The 19,355-nt window shown below is 32.6% G+C and overlaps 2 protein-coding genes across 2 annotated transcripts; one reads left to right on the top strand and one right to left on the bottom strand.

Annotated features, from left to right (window-relative positions):
• Positions 1-1,448: 1,448 nt before the first annotated feature.
• Positions 1,449-11,408, bottom strand: LOC127700234 (endonuclease/exonuclease/phosphatase family domain-containing protein 1-like). Its single transcript, XM_052203659.1, has 8 exons — positions 10,777-11,408; positions 9,445-9,496; positions 8,194-8,301; positions 7,595-7,723; positions 4,953-5,088; positions 4,543-4,596; positions 3,530-3,670; positions 1,449-1,944 (listed from the first exon to the last, which is right to left on the bottom strand). The coding sequence occupies exons 1-8, from the start codon at positions 11,127-11,129 to the stop codon at positions 1,769-1,771; spliced, it is 1,149 nt and encodes a 382-aa protein (XP_052059619.1). The 5' UTR covers positions 11,130-11,408; the 3' UTR covers positions 1,449-1,768.
• Positions 11,409-17,825: 6,417 nt separating this feature from the next.
• On the top strand, positions 17,826-19,109 carry LOC127700235 (cholecystokinin receptor-like). Its single transcript, XM_052203660.1, has one exon. The coding sequence runs from the start codon at positions 17,866-17,868 to the stop codon at positions 19,009-19,011; it is 1,146 nt and encodes a 381-aa protein (XP_052059620.1). The 5' UTR covers positions 17,826-17,865; the 3' UTR covers positions 19,012-19,109.
• Positions 19,110-19,355: the final 246 nt, after the last annotated feature.

Raw genomic sequence — 19,355 nt, 5'->3', positions numbered from 1 at the left:
TGTGTATGGTTACTTTATCTATTTTTTCATTTTTGTGCTACTCAGATATTCAAGAAGGTAGAGAGGAGAGTGGATATAGTGAATTTTGATTGTCCTTGGTGTTGTTTTTAGGATGGAGGGCTTAGTGATTTTTGTTTCATCCAAAATCTAGGATAATTATCCCTTAAAACAGAAAATGCTTGAAGGAAATATATGTAAACTGAATGAGTATGTTGAAAAAAGAGATATTGGGTATCAGTAAAAATTTAATGTGACATGTTTTACTGCAGACTGTTGTGCGACCATGTGTGCTAGTATTCAAACAAATTGACAATATATGTCAGTCTAGTACATATTCAAAGAAGGGTACCGGTATATGTAAATTTACCCTTTATAAAATGAAAATCATTCGAAACACATGAGGTTTTTAAAGCAATTGCTTTAATTCTATGGCGTATAGCCATCTTTATGACCAAGATCAAGCAAAAGATTTTGAGCAGATTCCTCGTCTGTCATTCTAAAAATCCTATGCATGTTTTCTAATGAAAAACATTAATTGAAACAGTTGAAAAACAACATATGTTCTTGTAGATGTATTTTTGTATTTAAGGAGACAACCGTTTGACTATCAAATATTGAATCATGTCAGTTGTTGATTTAATATTGAAAATTTGACTGAATTATCCCTTATACGGTTTAATGTTATTTAATTCATGTTTCTATTTGAAAGAGGTCAAGTTGCTCTTGTTCATTCATAAAATTATCTTAAAATCACTACGCACGTTATAGTAATGTAACCTCATCTCACATTATTTGTTTTAAATTAAAAGTAGCACAGTTTACACGTTCTGATTACACTTACCATGTTTTTAATACTTCCTTGAAATTACGGGCCCTGTTATTTATTAAGGGTTTCCTTAATTGGTGATTGATACTGAAAGAATTCACTCTGTAAACAAATGATGATCAACTGATCAATGTTACTTCTTGAGACAGTGTTAAATGTCATATATAATGACCCTCTAGACTATTGAAAATGATTACCTGTAATTCTCGGCTGTGGGAAGACGAAATAATTACGGTTGACATACTTGGGTAGGCCTGCTACGAATGATTCCGACAACAAAGGTAGGCATGTTATACCCCATTGTGTAGATAAATCAATTTAGATTTAAGGCATAACAAGTTTCAGTGGGGTAGAAAACTGAGAAATCGAAATATAACAAATTCGCGACCAGGTAACATTTTTCAAAAATGCGATTATGTGTTATGTTAAGGTATATAAGATTTTTTTTTCAGAGACAAGTGCCTGCGGTACCAATCCAAAATAAATGATGATCACCATCCCATCAAATAATTTCTATAGGTAACAATCACTTACAGGAAATGCATGTGAACTGAGGATGAGGACAAAGAATATAGTTTGGACACTAAAAAATTAGTTTTTAGAGTTTTATTTACCTTTCATTCGTTTTCATTTTTATTTTTTCATTTGAAGTAACAATTTTATTTATTTTAAAATACATTATGATTATATAATTAGTTCTTATAACATAACAAATATATATTTAATTCACTAATTCTGGCAAAAAAATTATAGATTTATATTCAAGTCTTATTTGATACTAAAATGTACACCTTTCGATAAATGTATGCATGCATATTTTGATATATAATCACTCATGCAGATGGTGTGTTAATCATTACTGTAGCTAGTAATTGTCTTCAACTTTTTTGGAAGTAATTTGACATTTATTACACAAATTTTGTTTGTTTCTTATGTTTGATATCAACCAGTGAGAATAAAATTTGTATCTGGAATAATTCTCAGATCTGCCGAGTCATAGTCTTTCCCTGTGTATAGCTCTGTCCAAACTGGACAGTGGTCACTGACAAGACCTCCCCATGACCATCCGTTGGGTATCAATGGACTTGTTAGATTTTCTCTTATAACACCTGAATTACCTTGAAAACAGAAATATAAATAATTTCACAAATAATAATTCCCATAAGCAAGTTTTTTTTGCTCAGATACATTTAATAGAACATTTTAAATATTTGATACTTTCTACTAAAGCTAAAATCGTAATCCAATTCAGTTCTGTTCATATCTTTGGATTATAAACCAGCCAAGCTAAGTTTTGCCTGCGACAAGAAAAGCTTTAGTTTTAAAGAAAAAAAACCAACATTTTAAACAGAAAATTTCCTATAATGAAGTTAATATAGGAATAGATTATCTTAGCTGTATTTGGCCAAATCTTTTGGAATTTTCGGTCCTCAATGTTCTTTACTTTGCCTTTTAACTTTTTGATTCGAGGGTCACTGGGTCTTTTGTAGATGAAGTGTGCATCTGGCGAACAAAATTATAAGCCTGGTATCTTTGCTGATTTTTTTTTTAAAAACCAGTGACGAAACATTTACCACTAGCCGAATGATACAACTTAAAGAAACTTTCAGCACTGGTATTGAACAAGTTATAGAAATTAAACTCACACAATTTTCATTTTATCTACTCAGTAACATGCAATCTTAGCTTAAAAGTAATAAAAACTACACTACTCGCTATTTTGTGATATCTTTTGTACATATTATGCTGAAGATCATTCGCCTCCAATTCATTAGAAAAATATACATATCCAGTGAGGTTTTGTATATTATTTCTAGGTTTTCAAAACTTTGGTCTAGCTGTGTGTTTACGTACGTCTAGGAAATTTTTTGTGGAAACGAAAGAGAAATAATAAGTTTTACATCCCTTCGGTTCTTATTAGAGGCATGTGGCATGATTTTAATTATTCACAATTATAGTCAAATTTACATCAAAATTTTAAATCGGTATTATAACATTTAAACTTGTAAATAACGTTCCTTTTTATATTTTTATATACTTTTATATTTAAGTAAGCTGCAAGGAATGACGTGCATCACAGTTCAATGTATAACCTTTAAATAAGAACTAGTGGATTGTTCTTTAGCAATGTGTCTGTAAGTTTAGTCAATAGACAGTTTTGACATATATGTGTATGAATGTCATTGTGAATAATTAGACGCATGTCACTAGCATATTTTTCTGGAGAAACTGAGATATCCTTTGCTTAAAATTTATGGTTCTGTGTTGTTTTTTTTTTGTAGATTATTGTTTGTTTTACCGTTTGACTTTTGTTATCTTATTATTTTTCTAACTTTAATGTTTACATTTTGATATTGAGGTTGTGATACTAAAACGTGTGCTTATTGGTTTATTATTCAAGTGAAACATAGTGGTGGTATATGTTTGCTTCATGTATGAAGAAAAGAAAGAAAAAGAATCAAGCGACAATAAATTTTTTAAACATCCGTTTAGGCCTTTACATATTTGTTGGTCATAAATAAATATCTTGGCAAACAAAGTGTAGATATTTCAATTTTTGTTTTACCCTAAGTAGACCAGACACAGATAACATGATGGGTAGCTTTGTTGTTTCCTTGACCGTTTTGTAAAATGTGTGATGATTTGTCTAACTGCAATGTTCACAAGTTTCCAATATAACAGACAAATGAAAATATTTCATACCTGAAAATGAATTATTGGTTCTGCTACTTATCCATATATGATCATAAATCTGGCTACCTTCAGGATTGCTATTGCTGATGTTTGTAAACTCATCAATTGGGACACAATTGCTATATCCTTTCTCCCTCATAATATCAAAATCTAATAACAAACATAAGTATTTTTTGATAAGGACAAATGTTTTCCAACTGGACACAATGATTACTATCAGTTGTTCATGCGTTGACTAAGATATGAAGTCATTGTTGTAATTACATTTTTTTCATTTTTGATAACATATATAATGTAGACTCAACAGATATTGCATTTCATTATACTGAAAATCGTTAGTCAAGGATACAGTCAAAAACAATCAGCAATTGTAATGTTTTACATAATTAAACGTTTAACAAAGAATAAACTTCACATTTCTGAGACAATTTTAATGTGATCCTCTTTTGTGTCCAATCCATAACCGTTTTCATTATTATCGTCCATTTCATTTCGTGAATATAGGAGTATCAGAGACATATAATACATTATGTATCATATGTCTCTTGGAGTATTGTGTTGCAGAGGCGTAAAATTCTGATTCTTCAAATGATGATAAATAAGAGTCAACAGTAGTTTACCTATGTTCAAAACTTGCAGATTATTTTGATTATACAAGCGAAGACACAAGGAAAATCTGAGGGAATCGCGTGAACTCCAAACAAAGTAAGCGTTTCTTGCTATGTAATAGCATTGTCCATTTATATGTATACTAATTATACTTTCGACTGTAGTTGCATTTGAAATATTTTATGAGCATAATTGACAGGCATTGACAACAGTATTGGTCAGATTATGGAGCTTGCTTCAAGATTTCTCCCTAGCAGATTTAGTTTCAACATTAGACGTTTTTTGATAGCTCTTTTCAAATTGAAATTTAATAGACATTTTTTTTTAGATTTCTGTTTTTAAATTGAAAAATATAATCTGACTTAGTGAAATAAAACTGAATGACATGTGGAATGCTTATGCTGTTATCATACCTTCCTCTTTTGGATCTAAATTGAAATCTCCTAATATAATGATATCTTCCTCTCCTGAAATTTTATTGAAACTGACATGTAATTGAATTATGGTTGTATTAATGCTTTTTGGATTTATATCGTTCTACATTATTCTTCGTGTCAAAAAATAATTTACACTGAACAGTAAAACACAGATATGTAACAAAGTCTATTTTTTTCGCAAAGTAATTAGATAGCTGTAAAATACTTTAACCATTCAATCTAAAATAATGGAAAAGGAGTTGATTTTAATAATTCCATATTGAAGCTTTTAAAACAACGTACATTATTAGACAAGCTTTCAATTGCAGGGATGTTTAGATCGATTTTTACACAATTACTAGCCTTGGATACTGACTCACTGCACGGCTAACAAAGTATTTAATTACCAGGGTATTGTTTTTCTATGGCATCTATCACTTCAGGTACTTTATCTATCTCCTTTTGAAGCCTTTCTAAGTCTTCATTACCTAAACCAGTAGCTTTCAGATGTACACTCACTATTATACAATCAAATTTTTTAATCTACAAAACGTGTATTATATATGTATTTTCACCAGATCTTTATAAAAATATAGTATTCAGACTTCAACAAATATCAAAAAGAGTCATATAGTAGAAAGCCAAGACCATCATTAACACTATTACCGAAGCGATTTTTCAAAGGCCGAAAACAAACTGACAATGCCATGACAAAAAAAAAGTGAACATTTCAATTGTCTGAATTTTCTCCTCTTATTTCTTTTTATCATTTTCATTCCCTTTGGCTTCAATAAATTTTATATTTGAAAAGAACAACCATATATGGTATGGACGAGGAAAATGACAAAAAGCACTACAAGACACTACAAAGACAACTAAAGATTAAGAGAATTGAATATCACAACAAACTTGAAGTGAACTGACGTGAGCTGCAAGGATCAAACTGCTACTGCTCAATTAGTGGTAACCGTCATGACAAGTACAAGTCCGGCGTGGTTTGCCGCATTCGGTTGAAGTCATAAACGTGGAAAGGAAAAGCCCATTATGACTGAGACAAATTGAACACATTTGTGGTTATCTGTAAAAACTCATAAAAATACCAGGTTTATATTTTGGTACGACAGAAGAGCATTTCGTCTACATAAGACTCATCTCAACTACTCGACTGTGACACAGATAACAGTAGTCCAAAACGGTCAAGCAAACTATGTTAGTGTCAGTAAAATTAAGGATGAAATGATTCTAACTTTACCATTAAGAACCTTTGATTCGATAGCTGCCTTCGATCGATTATTGTTTCCAGCAGCAAACTATTTAAAAACAATCTTTGTTAATTCTTAAAAGATTGGAGATATGAATAACTTATGCGGATGTTGCGTCAATGTTGCTTCAAAAAATTGAAAATTTACAATGAGAATTCTAAATCATCTCATTCGTGGTATTTAGTCCTAAGTCGACCTTCATTTTTTATATCAGTTTTTAAGTCAGGGAATGAAACACATCTCACTGTACCTTTCGTTTTCTCTATTTCAAGTTCAACGCGATATATGCAACAAAACAAACGATATTTGAATTACACGGTGAGATGACATATTTTCTACTGACTGTAGAATGTATAGTTTGCATAGTGAAGTACAATGTTAGCTTTCTTTTTATAACTATTATGACTAATGAGTGATTTATTTAGGTATCCTATATCTTCTAGTCAATTACCCTTGAAGCTGAGTGTTAATATTGCATGATGAATTCGGTATTGCAAGTTATCATATATAGTAATGATATTCCAATCCTAAAATGATGATAAATAAAGGCAACAGTAGTATACCGCTATCCAAAAGACATAAATCAATTGAGATTAAATAAATCCGGGTTACAAACTAAAACCGAGCTTGATGTAATTGCCAAATTTCAGACAATATAATGTAAAATACCCCATACCTCTAAATAAAACGTAACAAGAAAATATATACTAAACTTATTTTTAAACGAGAAACCAATGATCTTTCAGTTCTAGCTATTTGCCCTTTGTCATGCAATTCTATTACATTACAAGAACTTTCCCAAACAATTGTAAGCTATTGAAATCAACATTGCTCAGGTGGAACTGAAGAAAAGTTTGGATAGCCAATGGAATTAAAGAATTAAATTGTTTCATTTCCATGTAGCAACATCCAAGAGGCGCCTGCATATGGAATATGCGTCTCCCAGTTGATACGTTATTCCAAAGTTTGCATTATAATTCATGATTTCCTTGATAGAGGGTTGCTAACAAATAACTATTAAACCAAAGATTTCAAGTGGAGAAATTGAAGACATTCCTTCGAAAATTTTACGGACGCCATCACGAATTGGGTGATTGTTATAGAATATTTGTTATACAAATTACGTCATATTTATTGAAATTGTCGTAACAACCTCGTGCTTTTTTTCTCGAATGTAACTATACCGAATTAGACTTATGAACGAATTTGTACATACATGAGCAACACATCGGGTGCCACATGTGGGTGCAGGTTCTACTTGCCTTTCTGGAGAACCTGATATCACCCCCCGTTTTCGGTGGGGTTCATATTGCTCGGTCTTCTACATGTTGTGTCTTATTGTCTATTGAACGATTTTCGTTATTCGCCATGGCGTTGTCAGTTTACCTTCGACGTATGAAAAGGAACATCACCTTGGTATTTTCCTCCTGTATTCTTTTTACATTTTAAGACATATGGTTCATACAAGCAAAGAGGCCCACCACGTTTTGTGCCTGTACCAAGGTAGAATCGGATGTTGTTGTGTTGTATAATTGTTTTTGTTTGTAGATCTTTTTTGTTGGCGGAATTGGTGGTTGGTGTGGTCTGTTGTACTGTCCAATATACATGATAAGTCGTGTTACCTTTTTGATGTATTATTTGACCTCTCTAAATATTTTGTTTATGATGGAATTTATCTGTCTTAATTTCTTCCATTAGATGGTGAATGATTATTGAATTATACGAAGTTGATTTCAATGATTTCTTATGTATTTGTTGCTGTGAAATTTTCTGTAGATAAAACTTACCTTAAAAGTTCCAATAAATGGTGCCCTAGTAAATGGTTTAGGTGAGTTATTTGGTTTTTCCAGCAACGCTGAATGATTTAATGTTATCCCCCTTGCTGTGTCATATAAAAAACCATTGTACTCCATACTCTACAACAATTCAATGATTAATTTTTATATGAACAAAAACCAGAAAAGAACCACCAAAAATATTTTACTATTATGAAATTATTCAAATCATGTCAATCATGCCTTTAGGGCCTTGCCTTACCTTGGAAAGATGCGATTGTATTATTATTTTTTCTTCTTCAATTTATTCATTCCTAGACCAAAGTGTTAGCTGATAGTACCCTCGGCGTACGAGATGCCACCATCAGCGGCACTGGCTAACTTATAATAATACTAATCCAAATGGTGCTAGTTTCAGGACGATCACTCTTGAGCACATATGTGTCTCAATCTGTTATGTATGTCATAGAAAAAAGAAGAAAAACGATAACTGAAAGTGATAATTGTGAACCTACAGAATTGCGGAAAGCTGAAATCATTTTTTTTATGACAAGGAATGAAAAACGGACAAATCGTTATGGCTATTTCTACAGAAAAGAGATGTGACATACTCGAAACATCCTCCCAGTAGCATCTGATACTGAATACTGCCACTCGCCACGATGTCCTGACCAATTTCTTGTGCAGGATAAAGATGGATTATTCAGTTCTTCACAAATCTATAATCGAAAACATAAAATTTGCATGTGTAATTATCGTCTATAATTGCTAACATACACATCATTTTAATTAACTATGGTGGATAGTTGTCTCAATGGGAATCATACCACATCTATTTATTTTATATTATGTTAATTATCTTTTTGAAAAGCTTTTATAAAAGATATATTATTATGAGTGCATTTCTTTCTAACACAAACGATGCAAACGACTAAGCGCGCACATGTTTTGATCATTTGTTTCAAACATACGTTTGCAAAGTTTACATAAACTTTGACAAACTATGCACTCGCTAAAAATGCGTCTGCAGTTTGTCGTTTGTCGTTTGTTAGTACAAACGCTACATTTGTTTCTAACTTCAACCTTTAATATATTAAAATAAATCGGGTCCAGGACCAATCCAGTATATCTTATTATAATCCTTCGTAGTTCATCCATTTTCTATGTGCATATATTTAGAGTAATTTAGAGCTGGTATAACTCTGTGAATGATACATATTTTGTCTTGTGGAATACATTTTTCATAATTCATACTTGCATGCTTGTAGTATGAGACTTATGTGTGTATTTTAAGAATAGAAATTCATATCTGGTATGTGTTTTTATTACCAGAATTACAAAGAGGTGTTTCGGTTATGGTCATGTAGACCTAGGCCTATTCTCATCAGGTATCCCCTATATTTTCCCTTTCATGTAATATTTTAGAATGGTTCGAATTTGATTTCACTTATGGGGATACATCTGTTTACCAACAACACGTGCATGCATTATTGAAAGTTCAATACAGGGTCAGAAAACACGGATTAAACGATGCATTTGTTTCTTCTTTTGTAGCGTTTAGCAAACGATAACAAACGCGACACAACGTTTACAAAATTTTGGTTAGAAAGAAATGCACTCCTTGAAAATACTTCATTTTCAAAATGCTTTTTCTGATGGATGAAACATCAGGCCTTTTGTAGAGAAAAACATATAGAACTGTCCCTGACAGACATACCATTTCACAATAACAATGAAATAAGGGAAGGTTAAATAAGCCTAGTGATTTACAGTGTGAAAACAAAATCATGAAAATGAAACAAGTAAACTACAGACAAAAAAAGATGACAGACGCTCACTTGGTAAATTTTATTGATAAATACCTTTTCCAGGGCCTTTTTATCAGCCAGCTCTTGAAATGCTATTAAACTAAATCTGAAATTTCACGGAATGGATATAATTATTTTTATTCTAATTCTACTTTCTTGGTCAATCAAAGATCAGGATATTTAGCTCCATCTTATCTCGTGAAGTCGTTCTTCAGAAAGGAACCGACTATTCATATGTTTTCTTTAGTTTACTACATATAAACATATTGTTTCGATTTAACCCATTTTCAACTTATCATATATAACAAAAAGGCATGCAACTTTTAATTGTCGTAATTACAGATATGTATGTTTATGGTTAAGTATTGTAAACTACTATTTTTTCTTTTGCCTTATCCTTAAACTTCATTTTCTGCTGAATATATAATATTATTCCATTGTATTATTCAAAGTTTGACGAAATTGTATGTACTCGATTGAACTAGAAATAAAGGGTATCAAACTTTAAGGTATAGTTATGCCTGCTTCATATCGAGACTTACAACAAAAGAAATATAATTATCGTGCGTCCGAAGCTCTTTCTAGGATTTACCTCCATCAGTAACGCTTAAACTCAAACATTTATAAGCCAGGGGTGTATAAATACGAGGAAACATAAAGCGCTATATGACCAAGATGTCATTAAATGTAATTGGATATACTGCATGTAGATCACGTTCTTCCATAACATAAGGTCAGATTGATGAAAGGTCCTCCCCTAAATTATTGAAATCTATCATTTTTCATCAACCATGATATGTTGGTGTAAATTGTACAGACCCAGTCGGGATAACGCCCTCATGTGTGTATCTAAAATGGCTGCGATGTCTACTCCATAACTAAACGTTATGACAAGAGCGATGAATTCAATTTTCCCTCGTTGTAAACTTTCCATTTTTTGTAGCAACATTTCAGCAATTACTGCATATGACGTATTTATCTCATTTGATACGGTATTTCAAGGCTTACGTTTGCTACCAAGATCTCCCTTAAAATAAGCAATTAAACGAAAGAAAAAGCTACACAGCAAAGCACTTTCAGCAATAGAGTTGTTATGGTCTGTAAAATAATTTAATTAATTAGACTGTCCGTGTAAAGTAAAGAAACACAAACACGTCGTCCTATGTGTTGAGAACTGTTGTTCTTTATTTCTTTCATTCAATTTTGTTTATCACGTTTTCACCTGCATCTCTTTAAAATCGGTAGAGTTTGCCAAAAATAAAAGTAACTCCCTAACTTCGGGTCCATCTTTTCTGTTTAACTTTAGCTATATTTCATAGCTATGTGTCAATAATTAAATGATTGTTTTATATTTTTTTTTCATAAGATTATTTTCATTAAACTTACCCATTTTCTAGAATTGTCATACATACAACTTCTTTTACTCCTGGATTATCAGCTTTTTCTTCATCGAATCGTTCTATATTCCAACTAGCTATTCGTACTACACCTTTTCGTCCATGTCTAAATTTGAATGGTGTCACTTTTGGTCGAGAAGATGATTTGATAATGTTAATGATTGGTTCTAATAACTTTAATATATTTTCCGTAGATTCAGATACGTGGCTTTCTGTGCATGCAGTCTCTGCAAATTCGTAAGGTAAGGGTGCACGTATGTTCCTATTCTCGCTGGTAACAGCCCTCTCTACATGTTCGTAATCTTTGTTTTCAGAGGAAAGACAGCTATTTAGTATCCCCATTGGTAAAACAGCATGGACGAGGTTAACGTAAAGACATATTTTACAAAATTAAGTCGTTTCCAAATTTAGTATGTTCTAGAAGTATTAAATCCACTGGAAAATTAATAAATGAACCTTGCATCTAAAACTAATAACATCTTATATTATGAGCCATAAGTGTGAAGAAGGAAATACAGTGTTAATTTGAACTGTAAATATTAAGCCTTCCTGTCCGGGTTCATCAAAGGAAAAACATTCACTCTACGATATAAAAGATAACATAACCACTACACTTTAAGGTCGATCGACCCAAGGTATCAGAGTGGAACATTTTAATATTTAAATTACGTTTATTACATTAATGTCGGCTTTACTTTTGTTGTATAAAATCGATCTAGTAAAAAAGATTAACATAAATTATTGTGAATTTTTTTTTAACATGTTTTTATATGTGTGTAGGCTTGCGCTAACGGAAAAGAAATAAATTTAAGGTACATCACTGATTATCTCTCTTATTATTTACATACACTGTAATAAATTCATTCTCCGTAAATAATAAAATACTATATTATTATTAAAACTAATTAAGGTATCACTTTCTCCAACAAAGTTGACTTTAAACCATTTGTCTTTTCAATATATGCTGAATTAACCAAATTATATTCCTCACATATTGAAGAATTTTTACACTGGGTTGATGCCACTGCTGGTTGACATTTTGCCCCAAAGGTTATCACCAGCCCAGAAGTGAGTATGATTTATTTTGTGATGACATCAAATATCATTGATATGATCTTTGTCTGTAAATGTGCTATTTATACCAGGGATGGGAACGACAACCGACAAAACAATCATTAATAATCGATTTCTTGAAGGATCCTTTTGTAATCGATTAATAATCTTTTGAATTATAAACTGTTGAATTATTCGAAACACTTAGGTTTTTATCTAACCCCGGGCATATATTGCCATTGCAGTATTTGGCATAATTTTCCAATGTTTGGATTATGCTCTTCGCCTTCTTATTTGATCTAACTTTTTTATTCGAGTGTCACTGATGAGTCTTTTGAAGACAAAATGCGCGTCTGTCGTCTGTCGTCTGTCGTCTGTCGAACCAAATTATAAGCCTGGTATCTCGGATGATTTTGTCTTTACAGTGTATTTTCTTTCCCTGTATATCTTAATGTTTTGGTCGGATTGCTTTTCATGATGGATAATTACAAAAAAGCATCTCCAGCGTTAAAGAATTTAATTAAAATCTTAAACTATGTTCGAATGATACTATGGGTTCTTTTCTGTCTTCTGATACAATATCAATTTAGCACTATAAGTATCATCTAAGATACGTGTTATAGTGCTCTTTTTATTTGTCTTTGTATATTTTTAACCTTTACTGTTTAGTCCATTTTGGTAATATCCGTTTGGCGTGGCTCGGTGTTTATACATCCTGCCATTGTGTTATTGTGCTATGGTCATTTTTTTTTGTACTCTTGTCTTTCATTTTTGATTATGTGCTTTGTCTATATAGTTTCTTTATGCCATTTTGTTTTTCTTTGTTGACATAGTTGTTTCGTTTTATAGTGATTAGGATTATAACACAATTTTGACTGCTGTACCCCTATCTTTGACAGTTTTACCTATTACGTCTGTTTGTTTTGCTCACACATTGTTATCAATATAATGAAATTATATGCAACTGTCGTACAAGTGAGAGGTTTAGCTAACTATAAAAACAGGTTTAATGCGCCATTTTTTACATAAGGAAACGTCAGTACCAAGTCAGGAATATGACATTTGTTTTCCATTCGTTTGATGTGTTGGAGCTTTTGATTTTGCCATTTGAAAAAGGACTTTCCGCTTTGAATTTTCCTTGGAGTTCGGTATTTTTGTTATTTTACTTTTCATTGATTTTGTTTCCTAATTTTATGAACGACGTAAATTGAACATATATTGTTTTAAATGTGCTGTCTTCAAGTATCTATTGCAGCGTGCTAAATATACATTGTTCATTTTTGCGCCTGTCCCAAGTCAGGAGCCTCTGGCCTTTTTTAGTCTAGCATGTTTTTTAATTTTAGTTCATTTATATGTTTTGGAGTTTAGTGTGACGTCCATTTTCATTGAACTAGCACACAATTTTATTTAGGGGCCAGCTGAGGACCACCTCCGGGTGCGGGATTTTCTCGCTGCATTGAAGACCCATTGGTGGCATTCGGCTGTTGTCTGCTCTTTGGTAGGGTTGTTGTCTCTTTGACATATTCCCCATTTCCATTCTCAGTTTTATTTGAATATGAAATACGTATTCATTTATAATAATCCTTTTTATACCAGGTTGCAAGGGCGGGTCTAGTAATCAAGTAAACACTTTATTCCTTATGATCATTTTCACCTGCTGTTATATCGTTTTATGCTTCAAATTAACTATCAAAGATTAAAACTGGTATCTTAATCCTCCGAGTCATATTCTTTATTTGTATATAGCTCTGTCCAAATCTCCTCATAAACATCCGTTAGGTATCAATCAACATGTAAGATTTACTCTAATAACTCTTGAATTCCCCGAAAAACATTAAGTATATTAAATGTGAATGACGAAGCTATATTACATGTATCTACGTATGATACTGATATATAATTCATTTTAAGTGGTGATTGAAATGTTTCAATAGAATCGTTGTCTCGCGTTCATTGGAAAAATCTTGTAAATTTATCTTTGTTTGTCAAATCCTTAGTCAAGAAGTCATTAATAATAACATAAACAGTACCAATTTCTACTGTACAATATGCACATTTCGACAGTTAATATATTTCCAGTGATGCTCACAGACAAAATAATTGAAAGTCAAAATTGAATGCAAACGCAGAAATGCTGATAACACCAAAAAAGTCCACACGTAAAGCAAATTGTGAAAATAAATTACCTCATGTTCATGCCAATACTGGCTTCTTGCCTGGTTATACCCTCTGGTACTGACAGTCCACCAGTCGAGGCATCTACCAAGTGGTGGCAATAATATTAATTATGTTATAAATCATGTCAGTACCGAAGCACTGACTCCGGAGTTGATGATGCCAATTTTACTGCGCCAGATGTGGATTTCGGCAATTAATGTCTCTTCAGTGATGTTTGAAATTAAAACCTAATACCAACAATTTTATTGCAGCAGATAATTAAAGTCAAAGATTATTTCGTTAAAGCGTTTATCAAAAAGGTTGTCCGTCTGGTCAAAACTGGCTGCTGGAGAGAAATCACTTGAGAGACTGGTTTGAACCTGAGATAAGGGATACTACCCAAAGTAGAAGTTCTGCTTCATATTGTATTCTTTTCCTTGATATTGGCACAAATGGTCAAACTAGAATCTTTGACAAATGTGATGATTTCAAATTTCCAATTGTCAACTTCCGATTTCTCGCCAGTATAATACTCTCTGCTTCTGTGACATCGTGGCAACATCACCTGCACTGTGTCTAGCGCCATAGACCACTCGGCCAACTAGGCTTTATAACAATATAGCTTTCGTTAGTCGAGTATGCCTTTCCTCGTCAGCTTTATCTAGGGTTGTGATACAGTACATGATGTATAGTGGCAAGTATATGGTGTACCTTTAAGATCAGCTATGTTTTGTCAGGGGCGGGTCCTGGATTTTGGAAAGGGGGGGGGGGGGGGCGAAGTATGTAAAGATCGCCGAGCGGATCAAGGCGAATATTTTTTTGGACTTTTTTTGGCTAAAAAAACATAAAATAAGTGTAAAATGCACTTTTTTTAACGGTTCCTGACGTAAGGCATGTATATTTTATAGTTAAAGTGTAAGGGTTGGACATTTTTGATGCCGTATTCTCCCCATTAATTGTCTATTATAAAATGATTGGATGGATCCAAAGCTATGGTCTAATATATTTGATGTGGGACTTGTCAGTAAAAAATTGACATGGAAAATTCTCGTTTGTTGTATGTTTAGTTAGCATAACGTCACGGATTTCTTGTTGTAAACAAGATATACGCCGGGCTATTCAATGAAATTTACAATACGACCGACACGAGTTAAGAAAGACAAACAAGCAATTTTTATCCAAATGTTTGGTTGAAATGTTTCACCCAACAAGGGAAGTAAGGGGATCCAAATCAACCAAAGGCTACGAATGAGTCTGAAATGACAATGAATATACGAATGACGGTCGACAAATGGAGACCCAGCAGGCAGGTTGTAGTCGGGCCTTGAAAAAGTATTCATTTTATCAGTTCGACGAAACGGACATTCCGGTCAGATATGGGATTAACATGCAAACCCCCGGCCCCAAAAAAATTACGCCCTTTTTTTTATTCATCATGTTCATTTAATGCTAAATAATTCTGTTGGAAATTTTTGTTTCTAATAGCAAAAAAAGTGGACAAGATTATTGTTTTCAATCCAGATACGGCCAGAATTTTTGTTTAGGCAAAAATCAGGGTCAGAATTTTTTCTCTCAAACATCTCAGACTGCCCCCTCAAATCAAATGGTCCATACCTTAGACTTTAAATCTATCTAGAGCTTATTGACTGGGGATCATTATTCGGCTACTTTATTAATAGGCTGGGGCGTGTTGGGTTAAACATGTTTTCGTAGGTAAATAATATCGCTGTGGAACTTTTTTTTCATGAAAGTTTTCGGTGGAATTGTGAAATAGAAGTCAATAAATACGTTCTTGCTCAATCCTTTGTCGCTTTGAAGGTGTCAAGCTTGTCATCCTCAGCCTAAGTAATGTGTTACTGTAATTTGAATTTCAAAATGACTGAGTGACATTTTTTCGACGCATTGGTCAACATCACCGTAGCGAATCACATAATTTTGACATAATCAATAATATATTACAGTAAATACGAGCGAAACATATCTTTATAAGTAAAGAATTGTCGCATAAACATGGCAAAGTTCACGAAGTCTAGTCTGATTAATCATTTTACAAAAAGAAAAAGAAAAGTTCAAGCAAAGGAGGGAGGGGGGGGGCCGTACGCCCTCTACGCCCCCTCTGGATCTGCCACTGTTTGTCTATCGTAAAGGATGATTATGCAATTTTTTATGTATATCCCCACCCCAACAATAACAATTATAGCTGTTCCGGACCATACGAGTATTTTGACATATATACTCATAAGGTCCGACCATACGCGTATGGTACGCTAACAGTTACTCTTGTTGTAAGTTACATAAGGTTTTGTCAAGGTATATTTGTTTCGCCTTACAGAAGTTCCCATAGAGACTTAGTTAAAACGATGCCATAATATCCTGTTGGAACAAATATTTTATATCCCTTATTCCGTAAGGAATAAATACTGTAGTATTTGTTCCAGTGGAAATAATATCACAGAATATTTCTTCCACTTGGAACTTCTATTTCATGAAAGTATGACCCTTCAATGTTCACAAAAATTTAGACTTTTTTATTCAACATGTTTAATCATATGCATCATTGTTACTTGATTAACGAAATAAAGTTAATTTTACCCACAAGTTAGAATCATAGTAAACACATTTTCACTTGGTCATTATTGATTTTTCCTTACGAAACATCTTTCACTTGTTAATATTTTTTGTTTGAAACCTATAAATCATTATGTTTTATGCTTATTGTTGATATTTTAGTCCATACTCAAACGAATTCGTTCACCATCGATTGCGTGTTTCAACAGGTAATGTACATTTCTTTGTGTTGTATATTTCTCTGCCTGATATGAGATGAGGCCTTTTTAAAGGGGGATTTACCCCAATATTTTAATCAAATAAATAATATTAACACATTAAACAACACTTGAAAATGTTTTCTAGATTGCAGTATAAAGACAATAATAGTGCATTGACTTGACATATCAACGATATGAGGATTCGTCCCGAAACGGGTAAAAAGCTCGGCAGAGCCTCGCATTTCCCAATTTCTAAGCCTCATCCTTAAATCGTTGATCTGTCAAGTCAATGCACTATTATTTTCTATGTACAAGTAAGTAGAGATTCCTTTTCGTTTTCCTCAATTTGTTATACCTTGCGTAAATGGAGAGATCTGCAATTTCTTGACAACTAATAAGTGCTGCTATTCAAAAGCAAAGTTGCGGAACATATTCTACCAGAATCATTTGGTAATCCAAACCAATATTGTCTCCTCCATTATAGTCTTGAACATTTAAAACCAAATATTGAATAAACAGCACTGCTAATTTTAAGTGTTTAGTACTGGTCTGTTATTCAAGATGGCTGTCGCTGTGATTAACATAAAGCCCCATAGAAAACTCTCTTTGTCAGAAAACAGTCAGACATCCAAACATACTATCAACACTGATCTGTGTCCACACTTGTTTTCATAATCAAATATTTTTTTATGAACAGATATGTATTTTGTATGCATATATATTTCATTTTATGAAAGCATATTTTGATTTTTTGAATATTTATTTTGTTTTAAGGGACATATATTTATTTCTAAGAACATATATTTTATTTTTTGTAAATATTGCAACGTTTGACATGGCCCAATCACTTTAAACTAAAAATAAAATTGAATATCTTGTGAACTTATTTTAAGTTTAGTACCAATTTCCTTGTTAATTGTTTTAAATAACTATTTAATTGAGGAAAAATGTTTTTATCTGTTAAGCCGGAAAGTATCGCTGTTAAACTTAAATTTTGAAAAATTCAAATTCCTCGAAAATATATATAGACGTTTAATGCATAACTTTGGGAATAGATTGAAGTGTCCCTTTCTCATTTAATCAGGGGAAAATATTATTCAATGTATAACATTACAGCTGTTGAATTGAATGGCATGATATCAAAAACTCTTATACCAAACATTGTTGTACTTGCGATTTATGTCGTTCTTGGCACATGCGGAAATGTGTTGGTTTTGTCGGTTTATTCATTTCAAATGAAAGGACAATCAGATGAAAGATATTTCATATCGATTTTAGCTGCATTTGACTTGATAGCAACGATCTACTGTGGGATTTACATGATAATTCAATGTCTTAACCAAGTTACATTTACACACAATATTTTGTGTAAAACCACACAATTTTTTGTTGGATTAACAACATTTATTCCAATTTTGTTATTACTCATAATTGCAGTTCAGAGATATCTTAAAGTGTGTCTGCCCCTGAAACCAGCAATGTCGCTCCATGTTAAGAGAACTGCGTTGATACTAACAATTGTTATTTCATTTTTATGTGCCTTGCCGTTAGCGTTCGTTTACGGTTCTGTTCCATTTCACAGCGACACTTATGGAATTACGGGAACACGTTGTGGCAAAGAAAAAGAAGGTCACCGATTAGCAAGGGCCGTATATGCCATTGTGATAGGATTTCTTGCTGTTGCTATAGTAACAACCCTTATTGTCTTATACTCATTAATTGGATTTACAATCTTTCGTCAATTAAAGATGAACAAACGTAAAAGTAGTAGAGTAGAATTCAGAAATTCGATGACAAAAACTTATGAAGATGGAACTTCTGAAACCGAAAATAGTGGTGTTACGCAGAATAATATCACTTCCGATCTAGATTCCAAAATATCAAATTCAAGTAAAGAACAGCGATTGGAAAACAATCACCAAACAACTCTATCTGAACTTGTTGGATCCAAAAGAAGACAAAAAAATAACCGTCGAATAACTCACAAACTGACAATTATGTTTTTTGTTATAACTTTGGTTTTTTTATTTAGTTATTTGCCGAAAGTGATGTTGCTTCTTGTTGAAGGCTTAAACATAGATTTTTGGGAAAAAGTGTCAAACACAGAAAGACCTGGATTTATGTTTATATATGATATGTTTATTATTAATAATATCGTGAACCCTTTCATATACGCTTTCATGGATATCAAGTTTCGTGAAGAAGCGACAGTTTTCTTAAATCGTGTTTTTCAATGCAAATTTTGATTGTAAATAACAAACAACATAATATAACCTGAACACATTATTACAAAGCATGACATGACTGTATTATAACCAATAAAGATAAAGGCCACACCAATGCATATGCTGTAGATGTTCTTCGATTTTGTTTCTTTTATATGTAGAGGATAGCACGGTTCGGTATTTTTATCTCCATTTAATTAAGATATATTTATCGTAAGGTGCACAGAATAAGCCGGGAGAAGGTTATGATAATTTTGTTTATTCAGATCCTGCTCCACATGTGACACCCGTCGTGTTGCTCATGTTAAGTTGTTCAATCTTATGTTTTCTATGAAGTGTTTTGTGTATAAGTTCGTCTTTTCGTC

The sequence above is a fragment of the Mytilus californianus genome, unplaced genomic scaffold (assembly GCF_021869535.1).
Source record: "Mytilus californianus isolate M0D057914Y unplaced genomic scaffold, xbMytCali1.0.p SCAF_5, whole genome shotgun sequence".
NCBI classification, from domain to species: domain Eukaryota; kingdom Metazoa; phylum Mollusca; class Bivalvia; order Mytilida; family Mytilidae; genus Mytilus; species Mytilus californianus.
This window is presented reverse-complemented; position numbering and strand designations above follow the sequence as displayed.

Bases quoted from the DNA above. Each gene is read 5' to 3' on its own strand.
- LOC127700234 (XM_052203659.1), bottom strand. From the start codon at position 11,129: ATGGGGATACTAAATAGCTGTCTTTCCTCTGAAAACAAAGATTACGAA. The intron at 9,497-10,776 runs GTAAGTTTAATG...GTGAAATTTCAG, and splicing joins ATGACAATTCTAGAAAATGG to ATTTAGTTTAATAGCATTTC. The intron at 4,597-4,952 runs GTAATTAAATAC...ATAAAATTTCAG, and splicing joins CATAGAAAAACAATACCCTG to GAGAGGAAGATATCATTATA.
- LOC127700235 (XM_052203660.1), top strand. From the start codon at position 17,866: ATGTATAACATTACAGCTGTTGAATTGAATGGCATGATATCAAAAACT.